Here is a 21,894-nt window from a genome sequence, read left to right as displayed (position 1 = left end):
TGATGCAGGAGGGGGCGTTCCAAGGCGTAGGGCGGGTCAAAGAAGCAGATTCCAGCTCAACCATAGGTTGGGCTTCCTTGTTGGGAATCCATGGTGTATAATGACGCGTGATCCCTGTTCTGTGTTCCTACACACTCATGCCATTCCCTCCACCCACCAAGGGAAGGACTGTTGGTAGGAAAGGATCAAGTCCAAGGGCGATTGATAGACCTTGGAGCTAAAGGGTAAAGCTTTGGCTGGAACGTCAGGAGAGTTGAAGAGCTAAGACTTCCAACTGGTGTGTCCTTTCTCTTTGTTTGTTTGAAGGATTTGGGTTGCTTCTTTCTTCCCCCAAGCAGCTAGTCTGGTTAGAAGGGCCCACAGCTGCCTCCTGCTTGGGAAGGACCCCATGTTAGGCTTTCTGGGGTGGGTGCCGAGAAGACCTCTGGGCTCACTTTTAGAATGAGCCTTAGATTAGAGGCATTGGAGTCCATTTAAGCCACCATCATCTGGCCCCAACCACCAAAGCCACACCAAAACATCGAGATTGGTGGCCAGAGATTTATGGCAATAAATACTAGCTATTTCCCTGGACTTGTTCTCTGAGCACGTGGCCAAATACAAGTGCTTTTTAAATGCTTCAAAAAGTCTTTGCCCTCATGCAGCCTATTCTAGTAGGGGAAAGACTGTAAACTAATAAACATTTACTCTAATGTCATGTGGTGACAAGAGAGTGCGGTCATAGTGGGCTGTTTTATAACGTGGTCATAAAAGGTCTCTGTGGAGGTGATTTAGAGCAGAGACCTACATGGAATGAGGGAGCGATATATATATGTGTCTGCGAGGGAAGGGTTTTCCAAGAAATGGAACAGCAAATAAAAAGGCCCAGAGGCAAGAACAAGTTTAGCCAAGCTCACAGAAGACCACGAAGGGCCCCTACCAGCAGGTAGAGAGTGAGAGAGGAGGGGAGATGGGAGACGAGGTGGGTGGGGGGTAGCTGGTACTAAAGGCTGTCTTGATGATATTTGTGTCCCCTGAGCTTAGCAGAGGTTTTCCCTGAAATCTGTGGTCCACAAGGCAGCTGAACTTGAGCCTCAGTTAAATATCTGGATGTGACCAACAATGGCTTGAAAGAATTAACACAGCTGTCTCAACTGCTTATCTAAATGGTGAGAGAGGAAGAGAAATGGCAATGATTTGTGCCAGAGCTTTCGACTCTTGCCCTGTGAACCCCCACACCATCCCTGAAGACAGGTGAGATTTACTGTCCACATTAAAGAAGGAAGGGACTGAGGCACATTCTCTGGTCATGGGGCCGGATGGAATGGGCTGTCATTGTCACACATTCTTACTCTGGATAATCTCATCCTTCTCAAGCCCAGAAAGCCTACTTACTTTAACATCACAATTATTTTATAACTATAAAATCCCATATTTAATTGCAAATATTTTAAATTATGTAACCTGGAGCTAGATTACTTATGATACATATTTTTTTAAGATAGAGAACTTAATCTTCCATCAACCTTGAATTTTCTATTTAGTATAAAATAAAAATCATATGGGTTTTTAACATCTATTACCCTTGAATAGAAATATGATTTAGTCCTAAGTAGTCACTAGATTCTACGGGGAGAGAAGGGGGCTCTTCATTAACTCATATCCCCCAGCCACTCCATTGATGGACAACTGATCAGTACAAGAGTCTTGATAATTTGGGGACACATCAAAATCCTTGTAGCTTCCATATTTTGTTCGTGGTTTTATCTTCTGAAGTCACCCAGAGCAGTCTATCCCTCTACCCCCGACCCTGGCACAGCCCTTCTGATGTGAAGGCCACCCATGCCACATGTCCCCCGTGCCCTCTGCTCTTACTAAGCATCCTCTGAGCTCTCTCTAGATTCCTGGTGCCCAGGCCCCTCAGCTTCCAGGATGCTGCCCTCTGCTCTGGTTAATCAACAAGTGGTTCCATTAAACATGGTGCCAGGGTTGCAAAATGATTCTCGGTGCATTGTCTCACCAGCACAGAGTCCTGCCATTTAAGCCGTCTTTGCTGTCTCTTCCTCACTAGGTAGTCTTTTTTTTTTTCTTTTTTCTTCCCACTCAAGTTCCTTCTTTCCAAGGTCCCTTGCTTTTTCTGGATAACATTTAGCTATTTCCCTCTCCCTTCCGTGAAAATATAAACAGACTCAGTGTTCGGTACCTAATTTTCTTTTTCATGCCTTTATTCTCCATCTTGAAAAGCTTCCTATTTGGGCACGTGTCTTCCTTTAAATGTGTGGCATTCGGTCTTGTGACCCATTGTCCTAGGTAATTGCTCCTCATTTGAGAATCCCCATTCTTCCTCATTAAAGACCAGACAAGACTGCTTCCTCTCACTGACCGCGTGCACCAAATCTCTTACTTATCCCCCATGTGCCATTTAGCTATTTAGTGCTGTCAAAAGTTCAGGGGGAAAAAAAAAACAAACAAAACCAGTGAATCACTGAAGTCCTAATTAGTAAAAGTGTGCTGTGCACACACCAGAAAGACAGCTTGCAAGCCAGGCGCACACAAACCAAAGCATGGGCTGAGGCAGAAGTGTGTGGTGAGAGAGAAGCTCGCATCTTGTGCAGGTGGGGACTGTTGATTCTTCACAGTGACTGGTGACCACATTAGAATTTTATCAGCTGAAAGGGGATCGTCTAGTGGTTACCTCGTGTCAACTGGGGAGAATAATTGAAGCCCCACTTACGATTTTCAGAGGCCTGAGAAGTGACCCAGGTCAAGTGAGCCTCGCTTGTCTTGCAACGTAAGCTAAATTAAGCTTGGCTTGTCTGATTAAACTGGTTTTGTCTGCTCAGGGAATTTTCAGGGCTCCGTTTGTGTTTGATTTTAACAGTGCTTATGAGCTCATACACTGACGGGCCTGATTCGGGCAGCGTGTGCTCGCTCAGTGGGGCAGCTGGCCCCTCGGTTCCGTGTTCTCCTGGCAGTAACAGACTTAGCATGGTTTTCCCCTGAGCACCTTCTTTTTGGGGTCATCCAGGGACCCACTAACTACGTAAGAGAGAACACTTTTATTGGTGGGGGAGCCATGCAGCTTTCCAAATCCAATTAAGCTTTCCTCTTTCCAAGTATCTTGGTAACGATTGTCCACTTTGTCTTTCTGAGGCTGTAAAATGAGACTAATGACCCTTTCTCATTACTGCTTTTAACTAAACTGGGCTTTTAAAACTCCTCTATTCAGCGCCTTGTTTATTGGCTTATATCATTTGCTGCTGTGATAAAGGTGATTGCTTCCTGCGTATTAGCCATACCCCCTAGAAATACGCATGTTAACAGTTCTATGCTGCGTATTTAAGAATTTGGAGGAGTCCAAAGTGGGCATTCGAAGACGGTGCACTCTGGAACCATAACTTGAAATTCCAGTCAGCAGCCCTCTGGAGATGTAAATTGAGGAAGCAGCTCTCCTTTTGGACAGCTTAATGATCTGTAGTTAATAGTGAGAGGCTGCTCACAGATGCAGTACAGCTGGGCTAGGTTAGCCTCTCTCCCTCTCCAAATTGCACAGTGATTACAGCCATTGAGATTCAGATTCTTACCCGGAATCAATAACCAAAAGCACAAAGATTCAGTAGGGGCTTGTCAGGGTGGCCTTTCCGTATGCACTGTTTGCCCAAGCCAGTGACCAATGCCTCCTTCCTGATCCCACCCCGGGCTGGACTGTCGCCTCCACAACAAAGAGCCCCCCCCCCCCAACAAGTCCAGGATGAAGAGTGCTGGATTTAAGGCCAACTTCTCTTCCTGGAGTGCACCAAATGTCACTGAGCTTGCAAGAAACTGAATGTAATCTCTGGGCAGCAAAATATAAGCCTGAGAGCCATCCAGTACACAGCTGCTGGAGGCAGTTAATGTGTTCTTATGCCTTGAATGTGAAATTGGCCTGGATTACTGTGTGTTGGGGTAGCGGGTTCTTTGATAATTTCCAGGGTCTTGTTATCTTCATGCAAAAGCCCAAGTGAATTCAATAACAACAAAAAAACCCAAACAACCCCATTCAAAAATGGGCAAAGAACTTGTATAGACTTTTCTCCAAAGAAGATGTACAAATGGCCAATAAGCACATGAAAAGATGCTCAACATCACTCATGGTTAGGGAAGCACAAAGCAAAATCATTTTGAGCTATCACTCCCACCCCCATTAGAATGACTATTGTCAAAAATCAGAAGACAACAACCGTTGACAAGTATATGAGAAATTGGAACTGTTGTGCACCGCCAGTGAGAAAGAAAAATGGTGTGGCTGCAATGGAAAACAGTATGGCAGTTCCTCAAAAACACAATTACCATGTGATCCAGAAATTCCATTTCTGGGTATATACCCAAAGAATTAAAAGCAAGGCTCAAGGAGATATTTCTACACCCATGTTCATAGTAGCATTATTCACAATGGCCAAAAAGTGGAAGCAACCCAAGTTTCCACCAATGGATGAATGTAAAAACAAATTGTTGTATATATATAAAATGAGTATGATTCAGCATTTAAAAAGAAGGGAATTCAGACAACATGAATGAACTTTGAGGACGTTATGCTCATGAAATAGACCAATCATAAAAAAAAAAGTATAGTTCCACTTATATGAGGTACAAAAGGAGTCAAATTCATAGGATAGAAAGTAGAATGGTAGTCACCAGGGGCAGGGGGAGGGAGGAGTGGGGAGTTCTCGTTTAATGGATAGAGTTTCAGTTTTGCAAGATGAAAAGAGTTAAGGAGATAGATGGTAGTGATGGTTGCACAACAATATGAAGGTACTTAAGGCCACTGAACTGTACACTGAAAAATGATTACAATGGTAAATTTTATGTTGTGTGTGTTTCACCATAATTAAAAAAAAAAAAAGTTTGAGTAAAAGATACCATCTTCTCTCAGCAATCCAGGCTTTGAAAGGACAGGTTAGAAATAAAAGGAAAGAGGGGAGTACGTAGCTCAAATGGTAGAGCACATGCTTAACATACACAAGGTCCTGGGTTCAATCCCCTGTACCTCCTTCAAAACTAAACAAGTAAACCTAATTACCTACCCCTTAAATAAATAAATAAATAAGAAAGAAAAAGAAAAAGCGGCCAAAGGAGTGGATCTTGACTTTATATGCAACTAATTACAAATATACTTTTTTTTTCCAGAGTCATTTTTCCCTCAAGAAGGGAGCTGCAGCCTTGGGCATTGGAACAGACAGCGTGATTCTGATTAAATGTGATGAAAGGTGAGTGTGAAGCTGCAACCCTTGCTGGTGAGCAATGTGCAAGTCGTACACGTACACCTTTAAGTCTGAAAACCGGCAATGCCTGTGGAGCAGGCAACCTGCCCCCCTCCCAGCTGTTGGCATTCACTACTTCTTTTTCACATGGGCTCTAGCTTGGAGTCCTAGGACCTTGTTCCTCAATGCCACAGAGGCATTCACAACCTTTGACTGAATCAGAACCTTTGTTAAATCAATCAAAATATTCTGCACCAAGAAGGTGCAGAAGGACGTCCATCACTTGGGCACTTAAGCAACAACCAGCAGGTTGAGCACTGATTTATGGCGGTGTCATCACTCCAGGTGCCATAGATGGCGTGAACTTGATGGAGCGATGACAGGAGGGAGACAGTTTAGTGAGCAAGTGGTAAATAATTTCCCCAGCAACTCATCAGCATTGTGCCTGAGCCAAAGAGCTTTCTTAGGGGAGCTTTGTGCCTGTCTTAAGTGGCACCCAAACTCTGGAAAAAGGTGGAGTGGGGGTGAAAATATAAGAAATTAAATTTAGTCTTCAAAGGATTGAATAAGAAATTTCACTAAATTAAAAAGAAGCCACTCAAGTCACCATTTATTTATTCACATGAATCTATTAGACAGACATATATGATCACCCACCATGTCACTAGCAAAGCACAAGGCCGAATCCCAGCCCCCGAATGCATGATCTGGGTGGGGAGACATAGGAGCATTGGAAGGACGGGGGCTGACCTGATGCACAGCGGTGGCGATGAAGTGCTAGAATTAACGGGAGTTACTGACTGACTGGTGTGCAGACTGAGAGAGGAGTCAAGGGGGAACGGCAGACTTCTGGCTTGCCAGCTGAGTCCATGTGGTGCTTCTCTCTGAGATCAGGAGCCCCGCCCAGGTGGCGAGTTCAGATTTGGAGAAGCTGAGTTTGAAGAGCTTATATGTCCAAGTGAGGGTGTCAGCTATGGAACTGAAAATATTAGCCTGGAGATCAGAAGGTAGACAAATGGACCCGTGGAGAGGGGGCCTAGGAAAGAACTCAGGAGCATGCACACTTCAGGGACATGAAGAGTCAGAGGAGCCTGCAGTGGGGGCTGAGAAGGAGCAGCCAGGTTTGTTGGAGGAGAATCAGGACCCGGGGCCACGAGGGCCATGAGAGAGTTTCTAGAAGGAGCAGTTAACAGCATCAGATGAGATGCAAGGAGGGTCACCAACTGCCCCTCAACTTTCCCTGCAAGGAGGTGGCTGATGAGTTTGGGAAGAGAAGTTTCAACAGAAGGATGAGGGCAGCAGGCTGAAGATGAGCGGGAGAGGAGGAAACAGAACAATTCCAGACATTTCCAGAGGCTGAGCTGTGAAGTGGAGGAAGTAGGACAGTAGCTGGATGGAGAAGACGCTGAGTCCAGGATGGTTTGGTTGTTTTAAGGAGCAGCCTATTTAAGTGGCAGGGAAGGATGTCCTAGAGAGGAAATGAGTAGTGCATGGGGGGAAAAGAAGGGATAAAGTAGCTGAGGTTTAATTTCCTCCGTGAGTTCCTTATCCTTTTGGCTAAAATTGTGTAGGAGCTTTGTCTGAAGAGCTCACATCTTACATTAAACGACTGGAAGGAGACAGAGGGGAAGAAAACAAGGGGTGCTGGTGGAAGGGCGGGGGTGCTTCCGAGAGGGCTGGGGCCGCGGGAGCACTGGTCTGGGCTTACACTCCGCTGACAAGCTGTTAATGGGCTTCAGTTCGGAAACCCTCAGAGTTGGAAAGGTCCTCAGACATGAACTCATCCAGCCTTTTTTCTTTTAACTTTGTATTTTTGTGAATAACTCCAAACTTAAAGAAAAATTGGAAGGATGGTAATAAGAACACACACACCCAAAACCCAAGTTCACCAACTATCATCATTCCAACATATTTGCTTTATCAGTCTCTTTCTCTCCACGTATATAATTCAATATTACACATTTAATGTAATAATATTATAATATTACATATATAAATTATATGCATATCATAGATATAATTTTTTCTGAACCATCTGAGAATTCCTTACAGACATCATGCCCCTTACCACTTAATACTTCAATGTGTATTTTTTGATACAAGGAGATTCAGTTACATGATCACCGCCCAGTGATGAAAATCAGGAAATTTGACATTTACACAAGACTTTTATTTAATCAATACACCTGATTCAAATTTCATCAGTTGTCCCAATACTATCCTTTAGAGCTATTTTTTCCCTCTAGACCGAGATCACAGATTACATTTAGTTGTCACATCTTTTTAGTCTCCTTTAATCTGGAACATGTCATCATCCTTCCTTTGTTTTTCACAACATTAACATTTTGAACAGTGTATACCATTTATTTTGCGCCTTCGTTGGGGTTTGTCTGGCATTTCCCCATGATTAGATTCAGGCGATGCTTGGGGGAGCAGGATTCCAGGGAGGAGATGTTTGTCTTTCTCCAGTGCATCTTATCAGGAATAATGTCCGCTCTGACCATTTGGTTAAGGTGGTGTCTGCCAGGTTTCTCCACTGCAAAAATGACTATTCTCTACCCTGCATTTAATAAATATCTCCAGGGGATGCTTTGAGACTTTGTCAATATTCAGGCACTAGTTTAGTATCCGTTGATGACTCCTGCCTCAGTTATTATTATGATGGTTGCAAAAGAGTGATTTTCTAACGCATCATCTCTTCCAAGTTTACTAGTTTCTTTTATTCTACTATAAATAAGAGATTCCCCTTTCCGTCTCCCTCTCTCTCTCTCTCCCCCTATTTGTTATCAGTATGGATTTACAGGTGCTTTTAGAAATTAATTCTCCCCAGCACTCCCTTCCACTCTCTTTGATTTCTCCATCGCTTCCTCCTCCCTTTACGGCTCCTTTTAACTTACCTAAATTACTAGGAAATTGCTGTTAAACCTTACGGAAAATGAGCCTGACTAAGATACATGATACCTGGTTGGCACAGGCCTAGAAGAGTCACCGGCCTCCCAAGCTCCCTTGTACCACAGGAATTCTGTTAGCTATTTTGATTCATACTGTGATACCACACAAATTAACTACTTACGCTTTTGTATACATTTTTGTTCTTTCAACATATCACTTAGCTTTATCAGTTACAGTTAGAATATATTTCACCATGCTTGTTAAGTACCACACTTCAGCATACGATTGATTCAAACAACTGAAAGTATAAATAATCTGGGGTCATTATACTCTTTTATTAAATTAACTGAATCGTGGCCAGTGCCTGAAGGAGGTTAGGGAAGCTAATTTAACTCTTCCAGGTGGTCAGTGAACTACTGAGTACACTGTTATAGGGTAGACTTCACAGAGATCCTGAATCAATTATTGAGCAGCGCTATGGTGAGCCCGCAGAGTGTCATATCTCCTGTGAATTTAAGATGCAGAGAATTCAGAGGTGCCAGTGGTGTCCGTGTTTCATTTTGTCCTCCATCAGGAAGGATTATAAAATAATAATAACTGACACGTATTGAGTGTTTAGTATGTGCCAAGCATGGTGCTGATGTGGCTCATAAAGAGTTTCTATCCATACAATAGTCCTAAACAGTATGATGAGTTCCCTTTTCTCCATCTGACTCATGGTCCTGGCGCGGTGTGACAGGTCCGAGGTCACATCGCGGGGAAGTGAAAGTTCAGGGCTTGGACTCAGAAGAGAACTCCGAGTGTTCACCAGCTAAATAGGGTCCTTTCTTTTTTGCTTTTTCCAGTTTTTTTAAACTGTGGTAAAATACATATGAAATGTACCCTCTTAACCGTTTTTTAAAGTGTACAGTTCAGAGATATGAAGTACATGCACATTGCTGTGTTATCCATCTCCAAAACTCCTATGTACCCTCTAAACCCTCTATTTGCATTTAAAACAAAAACTCCCCCTCCCCTTCCTCCAGCCATGGCAACTGCCGTTCTGCTTTCTGTCTCTGTGAATTTTACTATTTTCGGTACCTCACTCTTTTGCGTGTGTTTTTGTGACTGACTTGTTTCACTTAGCATAATGTCCTCGAGGTTCATCATGTTGCAGCAAATGTCAGAATTTCCTTCCTTTTTATGGCTGAATTATGACTCAGTTCATCTGTTGATGGACACAAGTTTATTTCCTAATCTTGTCCATTGTGAATAATGCTGGAATTACACGGGAGTACAGATAGCTCTTTGAAATACTGATTTCATTTCCTTTGTGTGTTTTTCTCTTTGGAGGGGGAGGTAATTAGATTTATTTATTTATTAAGTTACTTTTTAATGGAGGTACTGGGGATTGAACCCAGGACCTCATGCATGCCAAGCATGTACTCTAACTACTGAAATACACCCTCCCTGATTTCATTTCCTTTGGATAATTACCAAGGGGTGGGATTCTTGGATCACATAGTACTTCTATTTTAATTTCTGAGGAACCTCCATCTATACTGTTTTCCATTCTGGCTGTATTGATTTACATTCTCACCAATCTACAAGGGTTTCCCTTTTCTCTACACTCTTACCAGCATTTGTTTTTTCCTTGTCTTTTTAATAATAGCCATCCTAAGAGGTGTGAGGTGATGCCTGATTGTGGTTTTGCTTTGTATTTCCCTAGTGATTAGTGCTGTTGAGCACTTTCCCATATACCTGTTAGTCTTCTGTCTTTTTATATATTTATTTACGTTGAGGGAGGTAATTCAGTTTATTTATTTATTTTTAATGGATGTACTAGGGATTGAACCCAGGACCTTGTGCATGTTAGGCATGCGTTCTACCACTGAGCTATACCCTCCCTAGCTGTTAGTCTTCTGTATGTCTTCTTTGGAAATATGTCTATTCAGGTCCTTTGCCTATTCTTTAATTGGGTTATTTGGTTTCTGCTATTGACTTGTAGGAGTTCTGTACATATTTTGGATAGTAACCCTTTATCAGATATAGGTTTACAAATAATTTTCTGTTATAAGTTGCATTTTCACTTTGTTGTTTCTTTTGATATGCAGAACTTTTTGGCTTGATGTAGTCTCATTTGTTTATTTTGGCTTTTGTTGTCTGCTTTTGGTGTCAAGTCAAAGAAATCACTGTCAAGACCCAAATCAAGGAGTTTATTGCCTGTGTTTTCTTCAAGGGGTTTTGTGGTTTCAGGTCATATGCGTAAGTCTTTAATCCATTTTGTGTTAACTTTTGTGTATTGTGTAAGGTAGTGATCCAATGTCATTCTTTTGCTTGTGACTATCCAGTTTTCCCAACACCATTTATTGAAGAGACTTGTCTTCCCAACCACCCCCCACCCCCCAGCCTTTGTGTATTTTTGGTGTATTTGTCAAAGATTACTTGAGTATACATGTGTGGGGTTACTTCTGGGCCCTCTATTATGTTCCATTGGTCTATTTGTCTGTTTTTATGTCAGTACCATTCTGTTTTGATTACTGTAGTTTGTAATACAGTTTGAAATCAGGAAGGGTGATGTCTCCAGCTTTGTTCTCTTTCTCTAAATTGCTTTGGCTATTTGGGTTCTGTTACGGTTCCATACAAATCTTAGGAGAGTTTCTTCTGTTTCTGTGAAAAATGCCATTGGAATTTTGATAGGAATTGCCAATATTAACTTTCCCAATCCATGCACATGGCATATTTTTCTGTTTGTCTTCTTCCATCAATGTCTTACAGTTTTCAGTGTACATATCTTTCATCTCCTTGGTTAAATTTATTCCTAAGCATTTTATTCTTTTTGATGCTATTGCAAATGGAATTGATTTTTGTAGGTTGATTTTGTATTCTGCAACTTTACTGAATTTTTAAATTGGTTTAAACAGTTTTTTTAGGTAGTCTTTAGGGTTTTTCTACATACAAGATCACGTTATCTGCAAATGGAGAAAACTGAACTTCTTCCATTCTAATTTGGATATCCTCCCCCCATCTTTTTTTTTTTTTTTCTTTTTTCCTAATTGCTCTAGCTAGGACTTCCAGTACTATGTTGAACAGAAATGGTAAGAATGGTCATTCTTGCCTTGATACTGATCTTAGAGGAAATCTTTCAACTTTTCACCCTGAGTATGTTAGTTGTGGACATGGTCTTTATTATGTTGAGGTACTCTGCCTCTATACCATTTGTTGAGGTTTTCTATCATGAAACGATGTTGAATTTTGTCAAGTGCCTTTCCTGTATCTGTTGAGATGATTATATGATGTTTATATTTTTTAATTTTTCATTCTGTTAATGTGGTGCTGTCACATTGATTTGCAGATGTTGAACCATCCTTGCAACCCAGGGATAAATCACATTTATCATTGTGAAAAAACATTTTAATGAATTGTTGAATTTCATTTGCTAGTATTTTGCAAGGATTTTTGTACCTATGTTCTTTAGGAATATTGGTCTGCAGTTTTCTTTGCTTGTAGTGTCCTTATCTGGCTTTTTGTATGAAGGTAATGCTAACTTAATAAAATGAATGTGGAAGTGTCCCTCCTCTTGAATTTTTTGGGAGAGTCTGAGAAGCATCAGCATTAATTCTTCTTTAAATGTTTGGTAGAATTTACCTGCGAAGTCATCTAATCCTGGGCTTTTCTTTATTGGAGGTTTTTGATTACTGCTTCAATCTGTTTACTCGTTATTGGCTTATCCAAAAATTCTATTTATTCATCACTCAGTCTTGGTGGGTTGTATGTTTCTCAGAATTTATCCTTTTTTTCCTACATTATCCTATTTGTTGGTGTATAATTTTACCTGGTAATCTCTTATGACCCTTTGTATTTCTATGGTATCAGTTGTCTCCTTTTTCATTTATGATTTTATTTATTTGAGTCCTCCCTCCTTTTTTCTTATTTAGTCTAGCTAAAGGTTTGTCAGTTTGTGTATCTTTTCAAAAAGCCAACTTTTAGTTTTGTTGATCTTTCCTATTGTGCTTCTAGTCTCTGTTCATTTATTTCTGCTCTAATATTTGTTATTTCCTTCCTCTGTTACCTCTGGGGCTTACTGTGCTCTTCTTTTTCTAGTTCCTTGAGATATAAAAGTAGGTTACTTATTTGAGATCTTTTATTTTTCTCAATGTAGATATTTGCCACCATAAACGTCCCTCTTAGAACTGCTTTGCTACACCTTGTAAGTTTTGCTACGTTGTGTTTCCATTTTCATTTGTTTGAAGGTACTTTTTGACTTCTCCTTTGAGTCATCGGTTGTTCAAGCCTGTGTTATTTAATTTCCACATGTTTATAATTTTTCCAATTTTCTTCCTGTTATTGATTTCTAGTTTCACACAATTTCAGTTACAAACATACTAATATGATTCCAATCTTCTCAAATTTTTGACTTGTTTTATGGCCTAACATTATCCTGGAGAGTGTCCAGATGCGCTTAAGCAGAATCTTTATTCTGCTGCCGTTGGATGGCCTGTTACTTGTGTGTCTCTTAGATCTATTTGGTCATTTTGAATTGATTGTTTTGGTTGTTTTTATTTTTGAGATTAAGTAGTTTTCTCTATATTCTAGATATTAATCCTTTTATCAGATATATGATTTGCAAATATTTTCTCCCATTCTGTGGTTTGCCTTTTCACTCTATTGATAGTGTCTTTTCATTCACAAAAGTTTTTAATTTTCATGAGGTCCAATTTGTCTATTTTCACCTTTTTCACCTTTGTTGGTTGGTGCTTTTGGTGTCATATCCATGAAACTATCTATTGCCAAATCCAGTGTCATGAAGCTTTTGTCTTATGTTTTCTTTTAAGAATTTTATAGTTTTAGCTCTTACATTTAGGTCTCTGATCTATTTGGGGTTTTTATATGTGGTGTTAGGTAAGGGATAGCATCCCTTCCATTTTTTTTAGAGACTAGAAAGGAGTTTATTAGCGTACACTGTCATGGACAACAGCGAGCCACACAGACGAGAGATGCCTAGTGAGAGCCAGCCTCTTCCTTTTTAAAAAACAAATACAATGTTTTTTCTTATTCCAGAAGCAGAACATATTCACTGTACGAAAATAAGAAAATAGGAGGACCTAAACATAATCTCTCATAATACTTTGATGCATATAGTTCTGAATACATTTGTATATTTAAATTAAAAAGTTATTGATTAAAATTTTATTTTTTACATAGTAAAATATTATGGATGATTTTCATGTCATTAGAAATTCTCCAGTATAATTCTCAGTCACTACTTAATAATCTATTATTTAGAATTTATATTAGTTAACAAATCTCCTGATATTGGACATTTAAGTTACTTTAAATTTTCACTATTTAAAAAAACAATTCTAAAAATAAATAAATGAAAAATAAAAAATTTAAAAACAATTATAAATATTATTGAGACTAAATATTTGCACATGTATTATTTTCTTAGGATAAATTCCTAGAAATAGAATTTCTGAGCCTAGGACTGTGCCTATATGAAGAATTATATTTGTTGGCATGTTGCCCTTCAGAAAGGAACAAACCAACTTATACCTCCTCCAATCAATGTACAGGGGTGACTATTCATTATGTCCTCATCAATCCTAAGAATTAAAACCTTAAGTGATCTGGCTCAATTTGATGGACAGGACCTTTTTTATTACTGATGTTTTCATTTGCATTTTTGATAATTTGCAGAGTTAGGCATTTTATGCTTATCGGTTATTTATAGTTAAAAAAGAAACAAAATGCTTTTTGTCACATATGTTGTAAATATTTCCAAAATGTATACCTGCTTTTATATTTTATTTGTGGTATTTATAGACATGTTCCACCTTTAGTGTCTTTAGAAAGTCTTCTCCATTCTTAGGAAACTCTTTACCCCATCATGGGTAAAGTCCTCAGTTGCCCATCACTAGAGTGAGTGTGTGTGTGTGTGTGTGTGTGTGTATAAGCCAATGCTTTTGGAGAATGTAAAAATTTTTTAATTACTAGAATTAGACACAAACTCATCAAAAACATCCTGCTCCCATATCCTGACTGTACTGCCAAGGGATCCCATTGTGCATACTGGAAAACAAATCTTAAAGGAGAAAAAATACAGTTCATTATTATAGTTAAAATTCTTTTCCTGAATCAAAACTATATATTAAAGGGACCAAAGAAGTTCACTGTTTATAATTATGGGCAAATTTTTCTCTTTGCAAAGGGCTTGGTTTTGTAATACCAGTACATCCTGAATGATCTGTGTTGACTGCTATTTTATCAGTTTATCTCATGGGCCTTTCCTAGGATAAGTTACCCACATGGCAGCAGCCACGTGGAGACACATGCAGCTCTTTTCCCCAAGGTGGTCCTCGGGTAGGTTTTACTGCTGCTCTAATAATTCCTGTGATGTTTCTTTTTTTTTTCTTTTTTTTTGCCCCAAGTCAATCCATGCCAATTGTCCCGTCACCACACAGTCCAAGCAATTTGCAAATTCACTTCAGTCCATGAATTCCCCTTGCCAAATCCATATTACAACCAATGTTAAAGAAATAGTTTTGTTTAGCCCTGACTAGTTAAAAAACAAAAAACAAAGAAGTAGCAGCTTTCTGTTACTCCTGTACCCATTTGGGGACTACACTAGAGAGAACAGGGCCATCTAAGGATGACAGAGCGATACAATTTAGCAGTGGGTTCCATGTTTTTCTTACTTTACTAATCAGTGCTATTGGCAGCAATAAGAATTAGGATCACAGAACTGCTCAACCCAGGGGGCTTCCGAAAAACCATAGTGGAAATATTACCTACATCACTACAATTCTAGGACTTAACCTGAAAGATTTCTCATTACGTTGAGGCAATTGGCATTTTGTTTAAACCCCATAAATGCTTCGGAAGACATTTATCATGCAACCCTGAGAATCTGGGTTCTGATGTCACATGTTCTCTAAACATATATTCGTAGCTGTAAGTTTGAAACCTGACACCACTAGCTGTGTGACATCCCGCAGGTCACACAATGCTAGTTCTACTTCCGGTTATAACAATGACGAGACTGTCTAACGTGTATTGAGTGGTTACTGTGTGCTAAGCAGAGTTTTATACTTCGTGATTTACAGTGTTTTATATTTACCATATCCTTCAATCCTTGTGTAAACCTTGTGAGGGAGGTACTCTCAGCAGCATTTTATAAATGAGTAAAGGGGAGAACTTAATTCTTCAAGTACACACACTGAGCGTAGGATCGGGTTATTCTCTCTCCATGTTTCAAGCTTTTAGCCACGTTCATCTGCTTCTCTGAGCTTCAGTTTCCTTATCTGCAAAGTGAGAACAGTGATCATTCTGTTGTAGGGTGGGCATGAGGGGCCGAGATCACAGAGTCAGTTTTTGGGCCTAGGGATTGAAAGCTCCCCACCCCAGGTCTTTCCCTCGCCCCCCCCACCCCTAGCCCCCACCCCCAGCCTGCCCTGTGTTCCCTCTGTCCCTCCTTCAGAGGCCCATCTCACAGAAGTTCCCCAAAGGTGGGCTACTCTGAATGAGTCACACCCTCAGGACCAAATGTTCGTTGAACGCCCTTTGTTCCATTCCAGCCCAGCTGACTAATCGCTGATAACACCTCCATTGCCACTGCCGGGTAATTGCACTTCAACTGCCTTTCTTTGGAAAACAGCTTCACAAAAATCAGTGGTTCCCTGTGCTTGCAGGACTAATGTCAGTTTTATATGCCAACTATTTTGTAATCCCTTCTCTGTTAGCCTGAAATGAAAACTGCAGAAAATGTAACTTACCTACTCTCTATGCCCAAGTTATTTTTTGTAAGATGAAGAAACATTAGAAAAGTAGTTTATTTTTTCAGTCTTTTTTTTATATATATAAAAGTAGTTTATAATAAGATAACATACTTCAATAGGTAAAGCGTAGGCAAGACAACACCAGAAGATGCGAAGGAGCCCCACTGTTTGCTCTGTATCTACTGAAAATCACAAGGACCACCACAAAAGGCTGTGGAGCTAATCCCAGAACCTCATGTGCTGCTCCCTGAACGCCAGGAGCATCCCCAGCCACTTATTGTGACAGCCTCCTTCCCATAATTAATTTTTTCCAAATTGCCTTTTAAAAACCTAGATCAACGACATGGATGTGAAAAGTTTAGCTATTTTAGCAACCTCAAGGCAGCTATTTCGGTTTAAAGACTCGTTCACTACCTCCAGAACCAGGTCGCTACTCTGTCCTTGGCCTGTTTTCCCAGAGTCTCGGGGTAGGAATGTCATCATGCATAATCACTCTCTCAATGATAAAAGCTCACATTTATGGAATGCCTCCTCCATGCCAAACTCTTTGTAAACAATTTTGCATTTATTAACTTATTTAATCCTCATAACTCCCTAAGTAATATTATCACTCTGTTCCAGGGATCATGATAATAGGCACAGAAATTAAGTGGTCGGACTAAGATCACACCTCTCGCTGCATCGAGCTTCTTATAGAAATCAACTCCTTTGATTCTTATAATGGTGGGGGTTTATAGTAAACAAGGCACTGGCTGTGTTTCCATTTGAAGAAAGAAACATTTTGGAGACGAAAAGATGTTTCTTGCTCAGATGCCTGCCTTATCTGTTTGAAATTTGAGCCCATGAGTTCTTGGCCTGCTTTATGCTTTTAGCCCTTGGAATGTAATTAGGTAGCTTTTGACTGAATGTTTTCATTCAGATGTTACAGAGTGGATTTTCTCTTCCTGGCATTTCATTTATGTGACGCTGCAGGTCCATTCGTTGTAAGATCTGGAATTTAAATCTCTATCTGAACTTTGCTTTCATTGCCAAACGTCTTGCTCCAAAGTAGGTTTGTCCTAATGAATTAAGAGGTTTGTTCTAACGAATTAAGAATTAAGATCTAAAAACAGGCTCCATCAGAGCAGGGGGACACGTGAACAGTGTGGTCCGGCGTCCCCTAAATGTGTCAGAAATTACAGTCAGGCATCATTCAGGGAGGAGATGCCTTTCCTTCTGGAAATCAGATAACCTTGGAATTGTTCTATCTGATCATTATTATCCATGGTTTAAGGTTGGACTTTTACCCTCCCGCAGCTCCTTGTAAACATAACAAAGTAAATTATTCAAAGCAAATGTATTTTTCCTTTCAGGGGGAAAATGATTCCATCCGATCTTGAAAGAAGGATCCTTGAAGTCAAACAAAAAGTAAGTTTTTGGAGGGAGCTTTATCTGCCCATAAGAAGCTGAGGGTGTATATTTCCCTTTCCATCCAGTAGGGAACACGTTTTTGTTTTACTTTTAAAAGAGAGTATGGAATTTGGCATTCAGTCATTGCTTAGTTTTCTAAGCTCTGCATTGGAAGGGTCAAGTTACTGAATAAATATGATACACAGTGATATTGTAACAACTTCCAAAGTAGTTTGTCTTCCTGTGTGTTGAGGATTGGCATTTAACAGACACATTCTAAAGATTGTATTCACAAGTGGAAAATCCTGGGAAGCTAATTTAGAGTGTGGGGAGTTGCCACATGTGGTTATTTGAAAGGGGCCAGTGTTTCCTGCCTAGGCACATAGTGAAATGATTGGCCCTCCCCAAGCACCTCTTTATTCAGGAAGTAATTTAGTCCTCCTTTTAGAAGTAACAAGTTCTGAAGACCTGCTAAAAGCTCCTACAGAGCTCTAGAAAGTTATTTGCATCCCTGGATGGTCTGCAAGCCACAGCTTTTAGTAAATGCAACCTATAGTTCAATGACATAACGGATGGATTTTATTATTAGGATTTCAGGAATAATTATTCATTTCCATATCCTTTTTTGTCCCCCTACAAAGTGGCAGCAGGATGGTTTCCCCTTGTTCTGATACTAGACCGACTTCTAGTCACGTAAACCACAAGATTAAGCCTTTGCTGCCCTCTAAGGACTGACTCTGTAACATCATGTTATTTCGTGTCTTTATGGAGTAACTGTTCATCCCATCTCAGGCATTCTTCTGCCATCTTTCAGCAGCCACCTATTCTATCAATTTTCATCTAGCCGTGGCCAGATAGACCAAGCCAACTTAGAGGGATAAAAGTCACGGCTTATTGTTTAGCCGCAAGTGAATCCTCTCCTCTAAGACTACAAATAAATAAAAACAGGCTCCTTGAATGCCTCTGTTACATTATTTGGGGCTTTCTCATTTGTGTAGGGGTTTGTCCCTTTCCTTGTGAGTGCCACGGCTGGGACCACCGTGTATGGAGCCTTCGATCCCCTCTTAGCTGTTGCCGACATCTGCAAAAAGTACAAGATCTGGATGCACGTGGATGTAAGTATCCCATCAGGCCTGCCCCTAAACTGTCCCTGCACTTTTTTCACCTGGAGCTCATGGGATGAAATTCATTCTCTTTTGTACTTTAGGGGTTTATTTTCAGAATGGTGATAGTTAAGCTTTTAAAGATTACAGAGACAAAGTTGTAGACAACTCACAGTACATAACATTCACTAGTCCGAGGCTTCATTCTGCCTTCACAGTCCCAAATAAGGACACAATACTCTCATTTCTATGACCAGTTCTTGAGCTGAGCATTTAGTTCTCAATTCACTGGCCACAATGTCCACGGAGGAATATAGCCAGCATACATACACACATAGGGTCACACACGCAGTCACACACGTGCAAAGCTTACCTCCCTAGGAGAATGATCAAACGAGTAAATAGGAGTTGCATGTATACAGGAAACCCAAGAGATAAAAAGTTCAGCTCAAGTCAGATACTAGTATATTTGACTTGACAACTGGCTAGGAAATATGTCACCAAATTTCCAGTTTTTTTTATCTTGGTAGCTAGTAAGCTAAACTATATATGAGATATTTTGACTCCAGGATTAGTCACACCAAAAAAATAATGGAGATGTACCCATCAGGACAATTTCAAATGAAAAAAAAATCCATTTTTAGAAGGACAAATTAAAGAGATTTAGGTTGAGACCAGTATTACTCCAAGCATGGCTCAAACATCAGTTTTTGTCTGCAAACTGTTAAGGACCCAGGATGAGATGAGGAATCGGTGCCAAGTCATTGCCTAAGCACAATGCTTGGTTCAGCTGACGTGTTTTTCATTGTGAGACTTTCTTGACAAGGGAGGCATAAGTTGATTTACATTTTGGTGCAAGAGGCTTATGTCACTGAGTAGACTGAGTTAGATTATTTTGGCTTTACAGTAAGCATTCAGACCAAATTAATTCCCCTTTCTTTATGAGCAGAAAACCTCCCCTGGCTGAACTAGGTAAATTTCCATTACCCCAGAGTCGGCCAGCCTGCAGAGCAGTTACCCACCCTCTTTTCCTTCCCTGATTCGCAGTGTGCGTTGTTCATTAGCCTACCAGAGACCCATTTTACACAGGAAGACACTGAGAAAGGTTGGCAAACCCAAGTACCATCAGTGACCTGGGTCTTGGAACTAGAGAGCCCGTTAAATCTCACTAGCTAATTCAGGAAGAGGGTTACCCTCACAGCTCTAAAAGAACAACAATGTATCTTCTGAGCCAGCAGATGCTATGGTGTCTCTGACAGAATGTCTGCTTAAAATAGAACTGGGAGATCTTTTAACCAATTGCATTAGCTTTCTTCAAAACATAACAAGTTTACCACTCATCCTCAATGTTTATACATTCTATAATTAGACTAGAAAAAAATCTTAAAATATTACACATTTGGAAAATTGGATAATTTTTCAAAGTGTAAAAGGACTGAAATTACAACAAAAGAAAGTGCAATTATACCCAATTTTTTTTCTTTAGACTTGTCCCAGGATTATTTTTACACCCAAAGCATGTCAACAGGTTTCAATGAATCTCCATCTTGACATCCTATCTTTAAAGGAGGTCTTTACACCAATTCAGACCTTCAAACTTGAGTACAAATTTTTAAAGGGACACATTCTTTTTTTTTTTTTTAACATTTTTTATTGATTTATAATCATTTTACAATGTGGTGTCAAATTCCAGTGTAGAGCACAATTTTTCAGTTATACACGAACATATATATATTCACTGTCACATTTTTTTCTCCGTGAGCTGCCATAAAAAGGGACACATTCTAATTGCTCAACTAAAACTAGTACAAATCTTTCCTGTTTGGCTTTTTTTTTTTTTTTTTTTTTTTTTTGTCTGTTTTGTCTGTTGTTCGGGGGTTTGGGTTTTGTCTTTTTTTGTTTTTGTTTTATTGACAAAGAAATTATCCAAAATTATACATTAGTCAAATAGGATTATGAAGGTGCTTCCTCCCTCTGGAATCATTCAGATTTGTCAAAAAAAGTTTTCCTTCCAAAATGGAAGTTGTTTAAAAGGTCCCAGCCCATCTTCTCTACCTTAAACTGTGGAGATAATAGGGTTTTTAGTTTTGAGAGTATGAGCTTCACTAAGACTGAGAGCGGAGCTGATGGTTGGGAAAGAATCTACCTCCTTCTCGTGCAGACTCAGGAAACGTGCCCTCAGTTTGGAGCCTGACACCCATGTAAACGTGGGGTGGAGCCTGAGACCTTAAAGCAGCCCCCGATTTAACCTTTGGAAGTCTAGTGCCAGGGAAGGGGGCCAACCCTCTAAGTTTCCTGGGGTTGAGGATGTAACTTTCACCCCAAGAAACTCTGAAGTCACCAAACTCTAGAAACCCAGGCAATGAACAAACACTACCTTTTCTCTGTATGCTCTCCCTTTTTCAGGCAGCTTGGGGTGGGGGATTACTGATGTCACGGAAGCACAAGTGGAAGCTGAGCGGCGTGGAGAGGTACCCACATTTTTCTCATTAACAGCGTAAAGTGTGAAAGCTAAATGTGAAAAGCAAATTATACCGGGTTTTTGAGAACTGCTGGTGTACAGGTGAGCCCATTCTGCGCAGTGCTGTGTCCCTTGCCTTGTGTGGTCATATGTGCACGAGTATTGTGTGTAGACAACAAGAAGAAACCAAACCCCGCATCAGGCGACCCAAGTGGGATGTCTCTTGAGCACCGAGCTTCCTAACTGGCATCCGCGGTTGGCCAGACAACTCCCGAATGACCTTCCTGGGATCTCTGAACCAGCTACCAAAACTTTACTTCAGGCTGTTTTCAAGGGAGAGCTATAGCTTTTGTGTTTTGTAAGAGGAAGATGCCCACTGCTTTAAAGAAACCAATAAGTAATTTTGCAAAGTAAATAAGCACCTTATAATTGATCAGTGTTGAAAGTGGGGCTTGGGGTTCAATATGGCCAGTTTACTTAAAGGGAAGCATGCTTGTGATACCATCATTGATGGTGTCATCCCCATGGTAATTTTTTTCTAGTATAGCTCTGGTTGGTGTTTCAGAGCACCTTTTATTCAGAGAATAAGCAGTAGACCATAGAGAAGAGCGGCAAACCCCGAAGGACGTAATCTTTGATTCACAAAAAGCAGACTTGGGTCCAAAGGAAAAAGAAAAAAATGACAGGATGCAAATATCAGCCTCAGGCTTGGGTTCTGGACCACGTGCAGAGAGAGCTCAGAGCTCCTGGTCCTCCCATCACAACACGGCAGGTCAGGAACAGCGGTCAGCTCTGACACTCCAGGCAACGGAGAAAGCCGGAATTCATCCGAGGCTGCCAAGTGCCCCTCTTGCCCTGCCAAGTAGCCAGGTGCTGCCCAGAAAGAGTTTCCCACTGGCTCTGCCTCTGGACATCTTGGAACAATTTCTGTTCCAAGGCGAGGAGAGGGGCTGGTGGAGCTGGGAAGCTCGGTGAGCCCTGGTCACACTGGACAGTCAGGCCAGAATGAACACGCTGGGTGTGCTGTATCATATCCAGGCCTACATGCACAGAGAACCCGTGGATGTGGAAGG

At 40.5% G+C, this 21,894-nt stretch overlaps 1 protein-coding gene across 1 annotated transcript in view; it reads left to right on the top strand.

Moving 5' to 3' along the window:
- Positions 1–21,894, top strand: part of GAD2 (glutamate decarboxylase 2) — a 64,658-nt gene that overhangs the window by 18,844 nt on the left and 23,920 nt on the right. Inside the window, exons 8-11 of the mRNA XM_006191905.3 lie at positions 5,146–5,225; positions 17,221–17,275; positions 18,256–18,372; positions 20,767–20,831. Of these exons, the coding sequence (XP_006191967.2) occupies positions 5,146–5,225; positions 17,221–17,275; positions 18,256–18,372; positions 20,767–20,831 (317 nt within the window). The remainder of the gene's footprint in view (positions 1–5,145; positions 5,226–17,220; positions 17,276–18,255; positions 18,373–20,766; positions 20,832–21,894) is intronic.

This window comes from Camelus ferus, chromosome 35, assembly GCF_009834535.1.
Source record: "Camelus ferus isolate YT-003-E chromosome 35, BCGSAC_Cfer_1.0, whole genome shotgun sequence".
Taxonomy (NCBI): domain Eukaryota; kingdom Metazoa; phylum Chordata; class Mammalia; order Artiodactyla; family Camelidae; genus Camelus; species Camelus ferus.
Note: the sequence above shows the minus strand (reverse complement) of the source record. Positions and strands in the feature narration are given on the sequence as shown.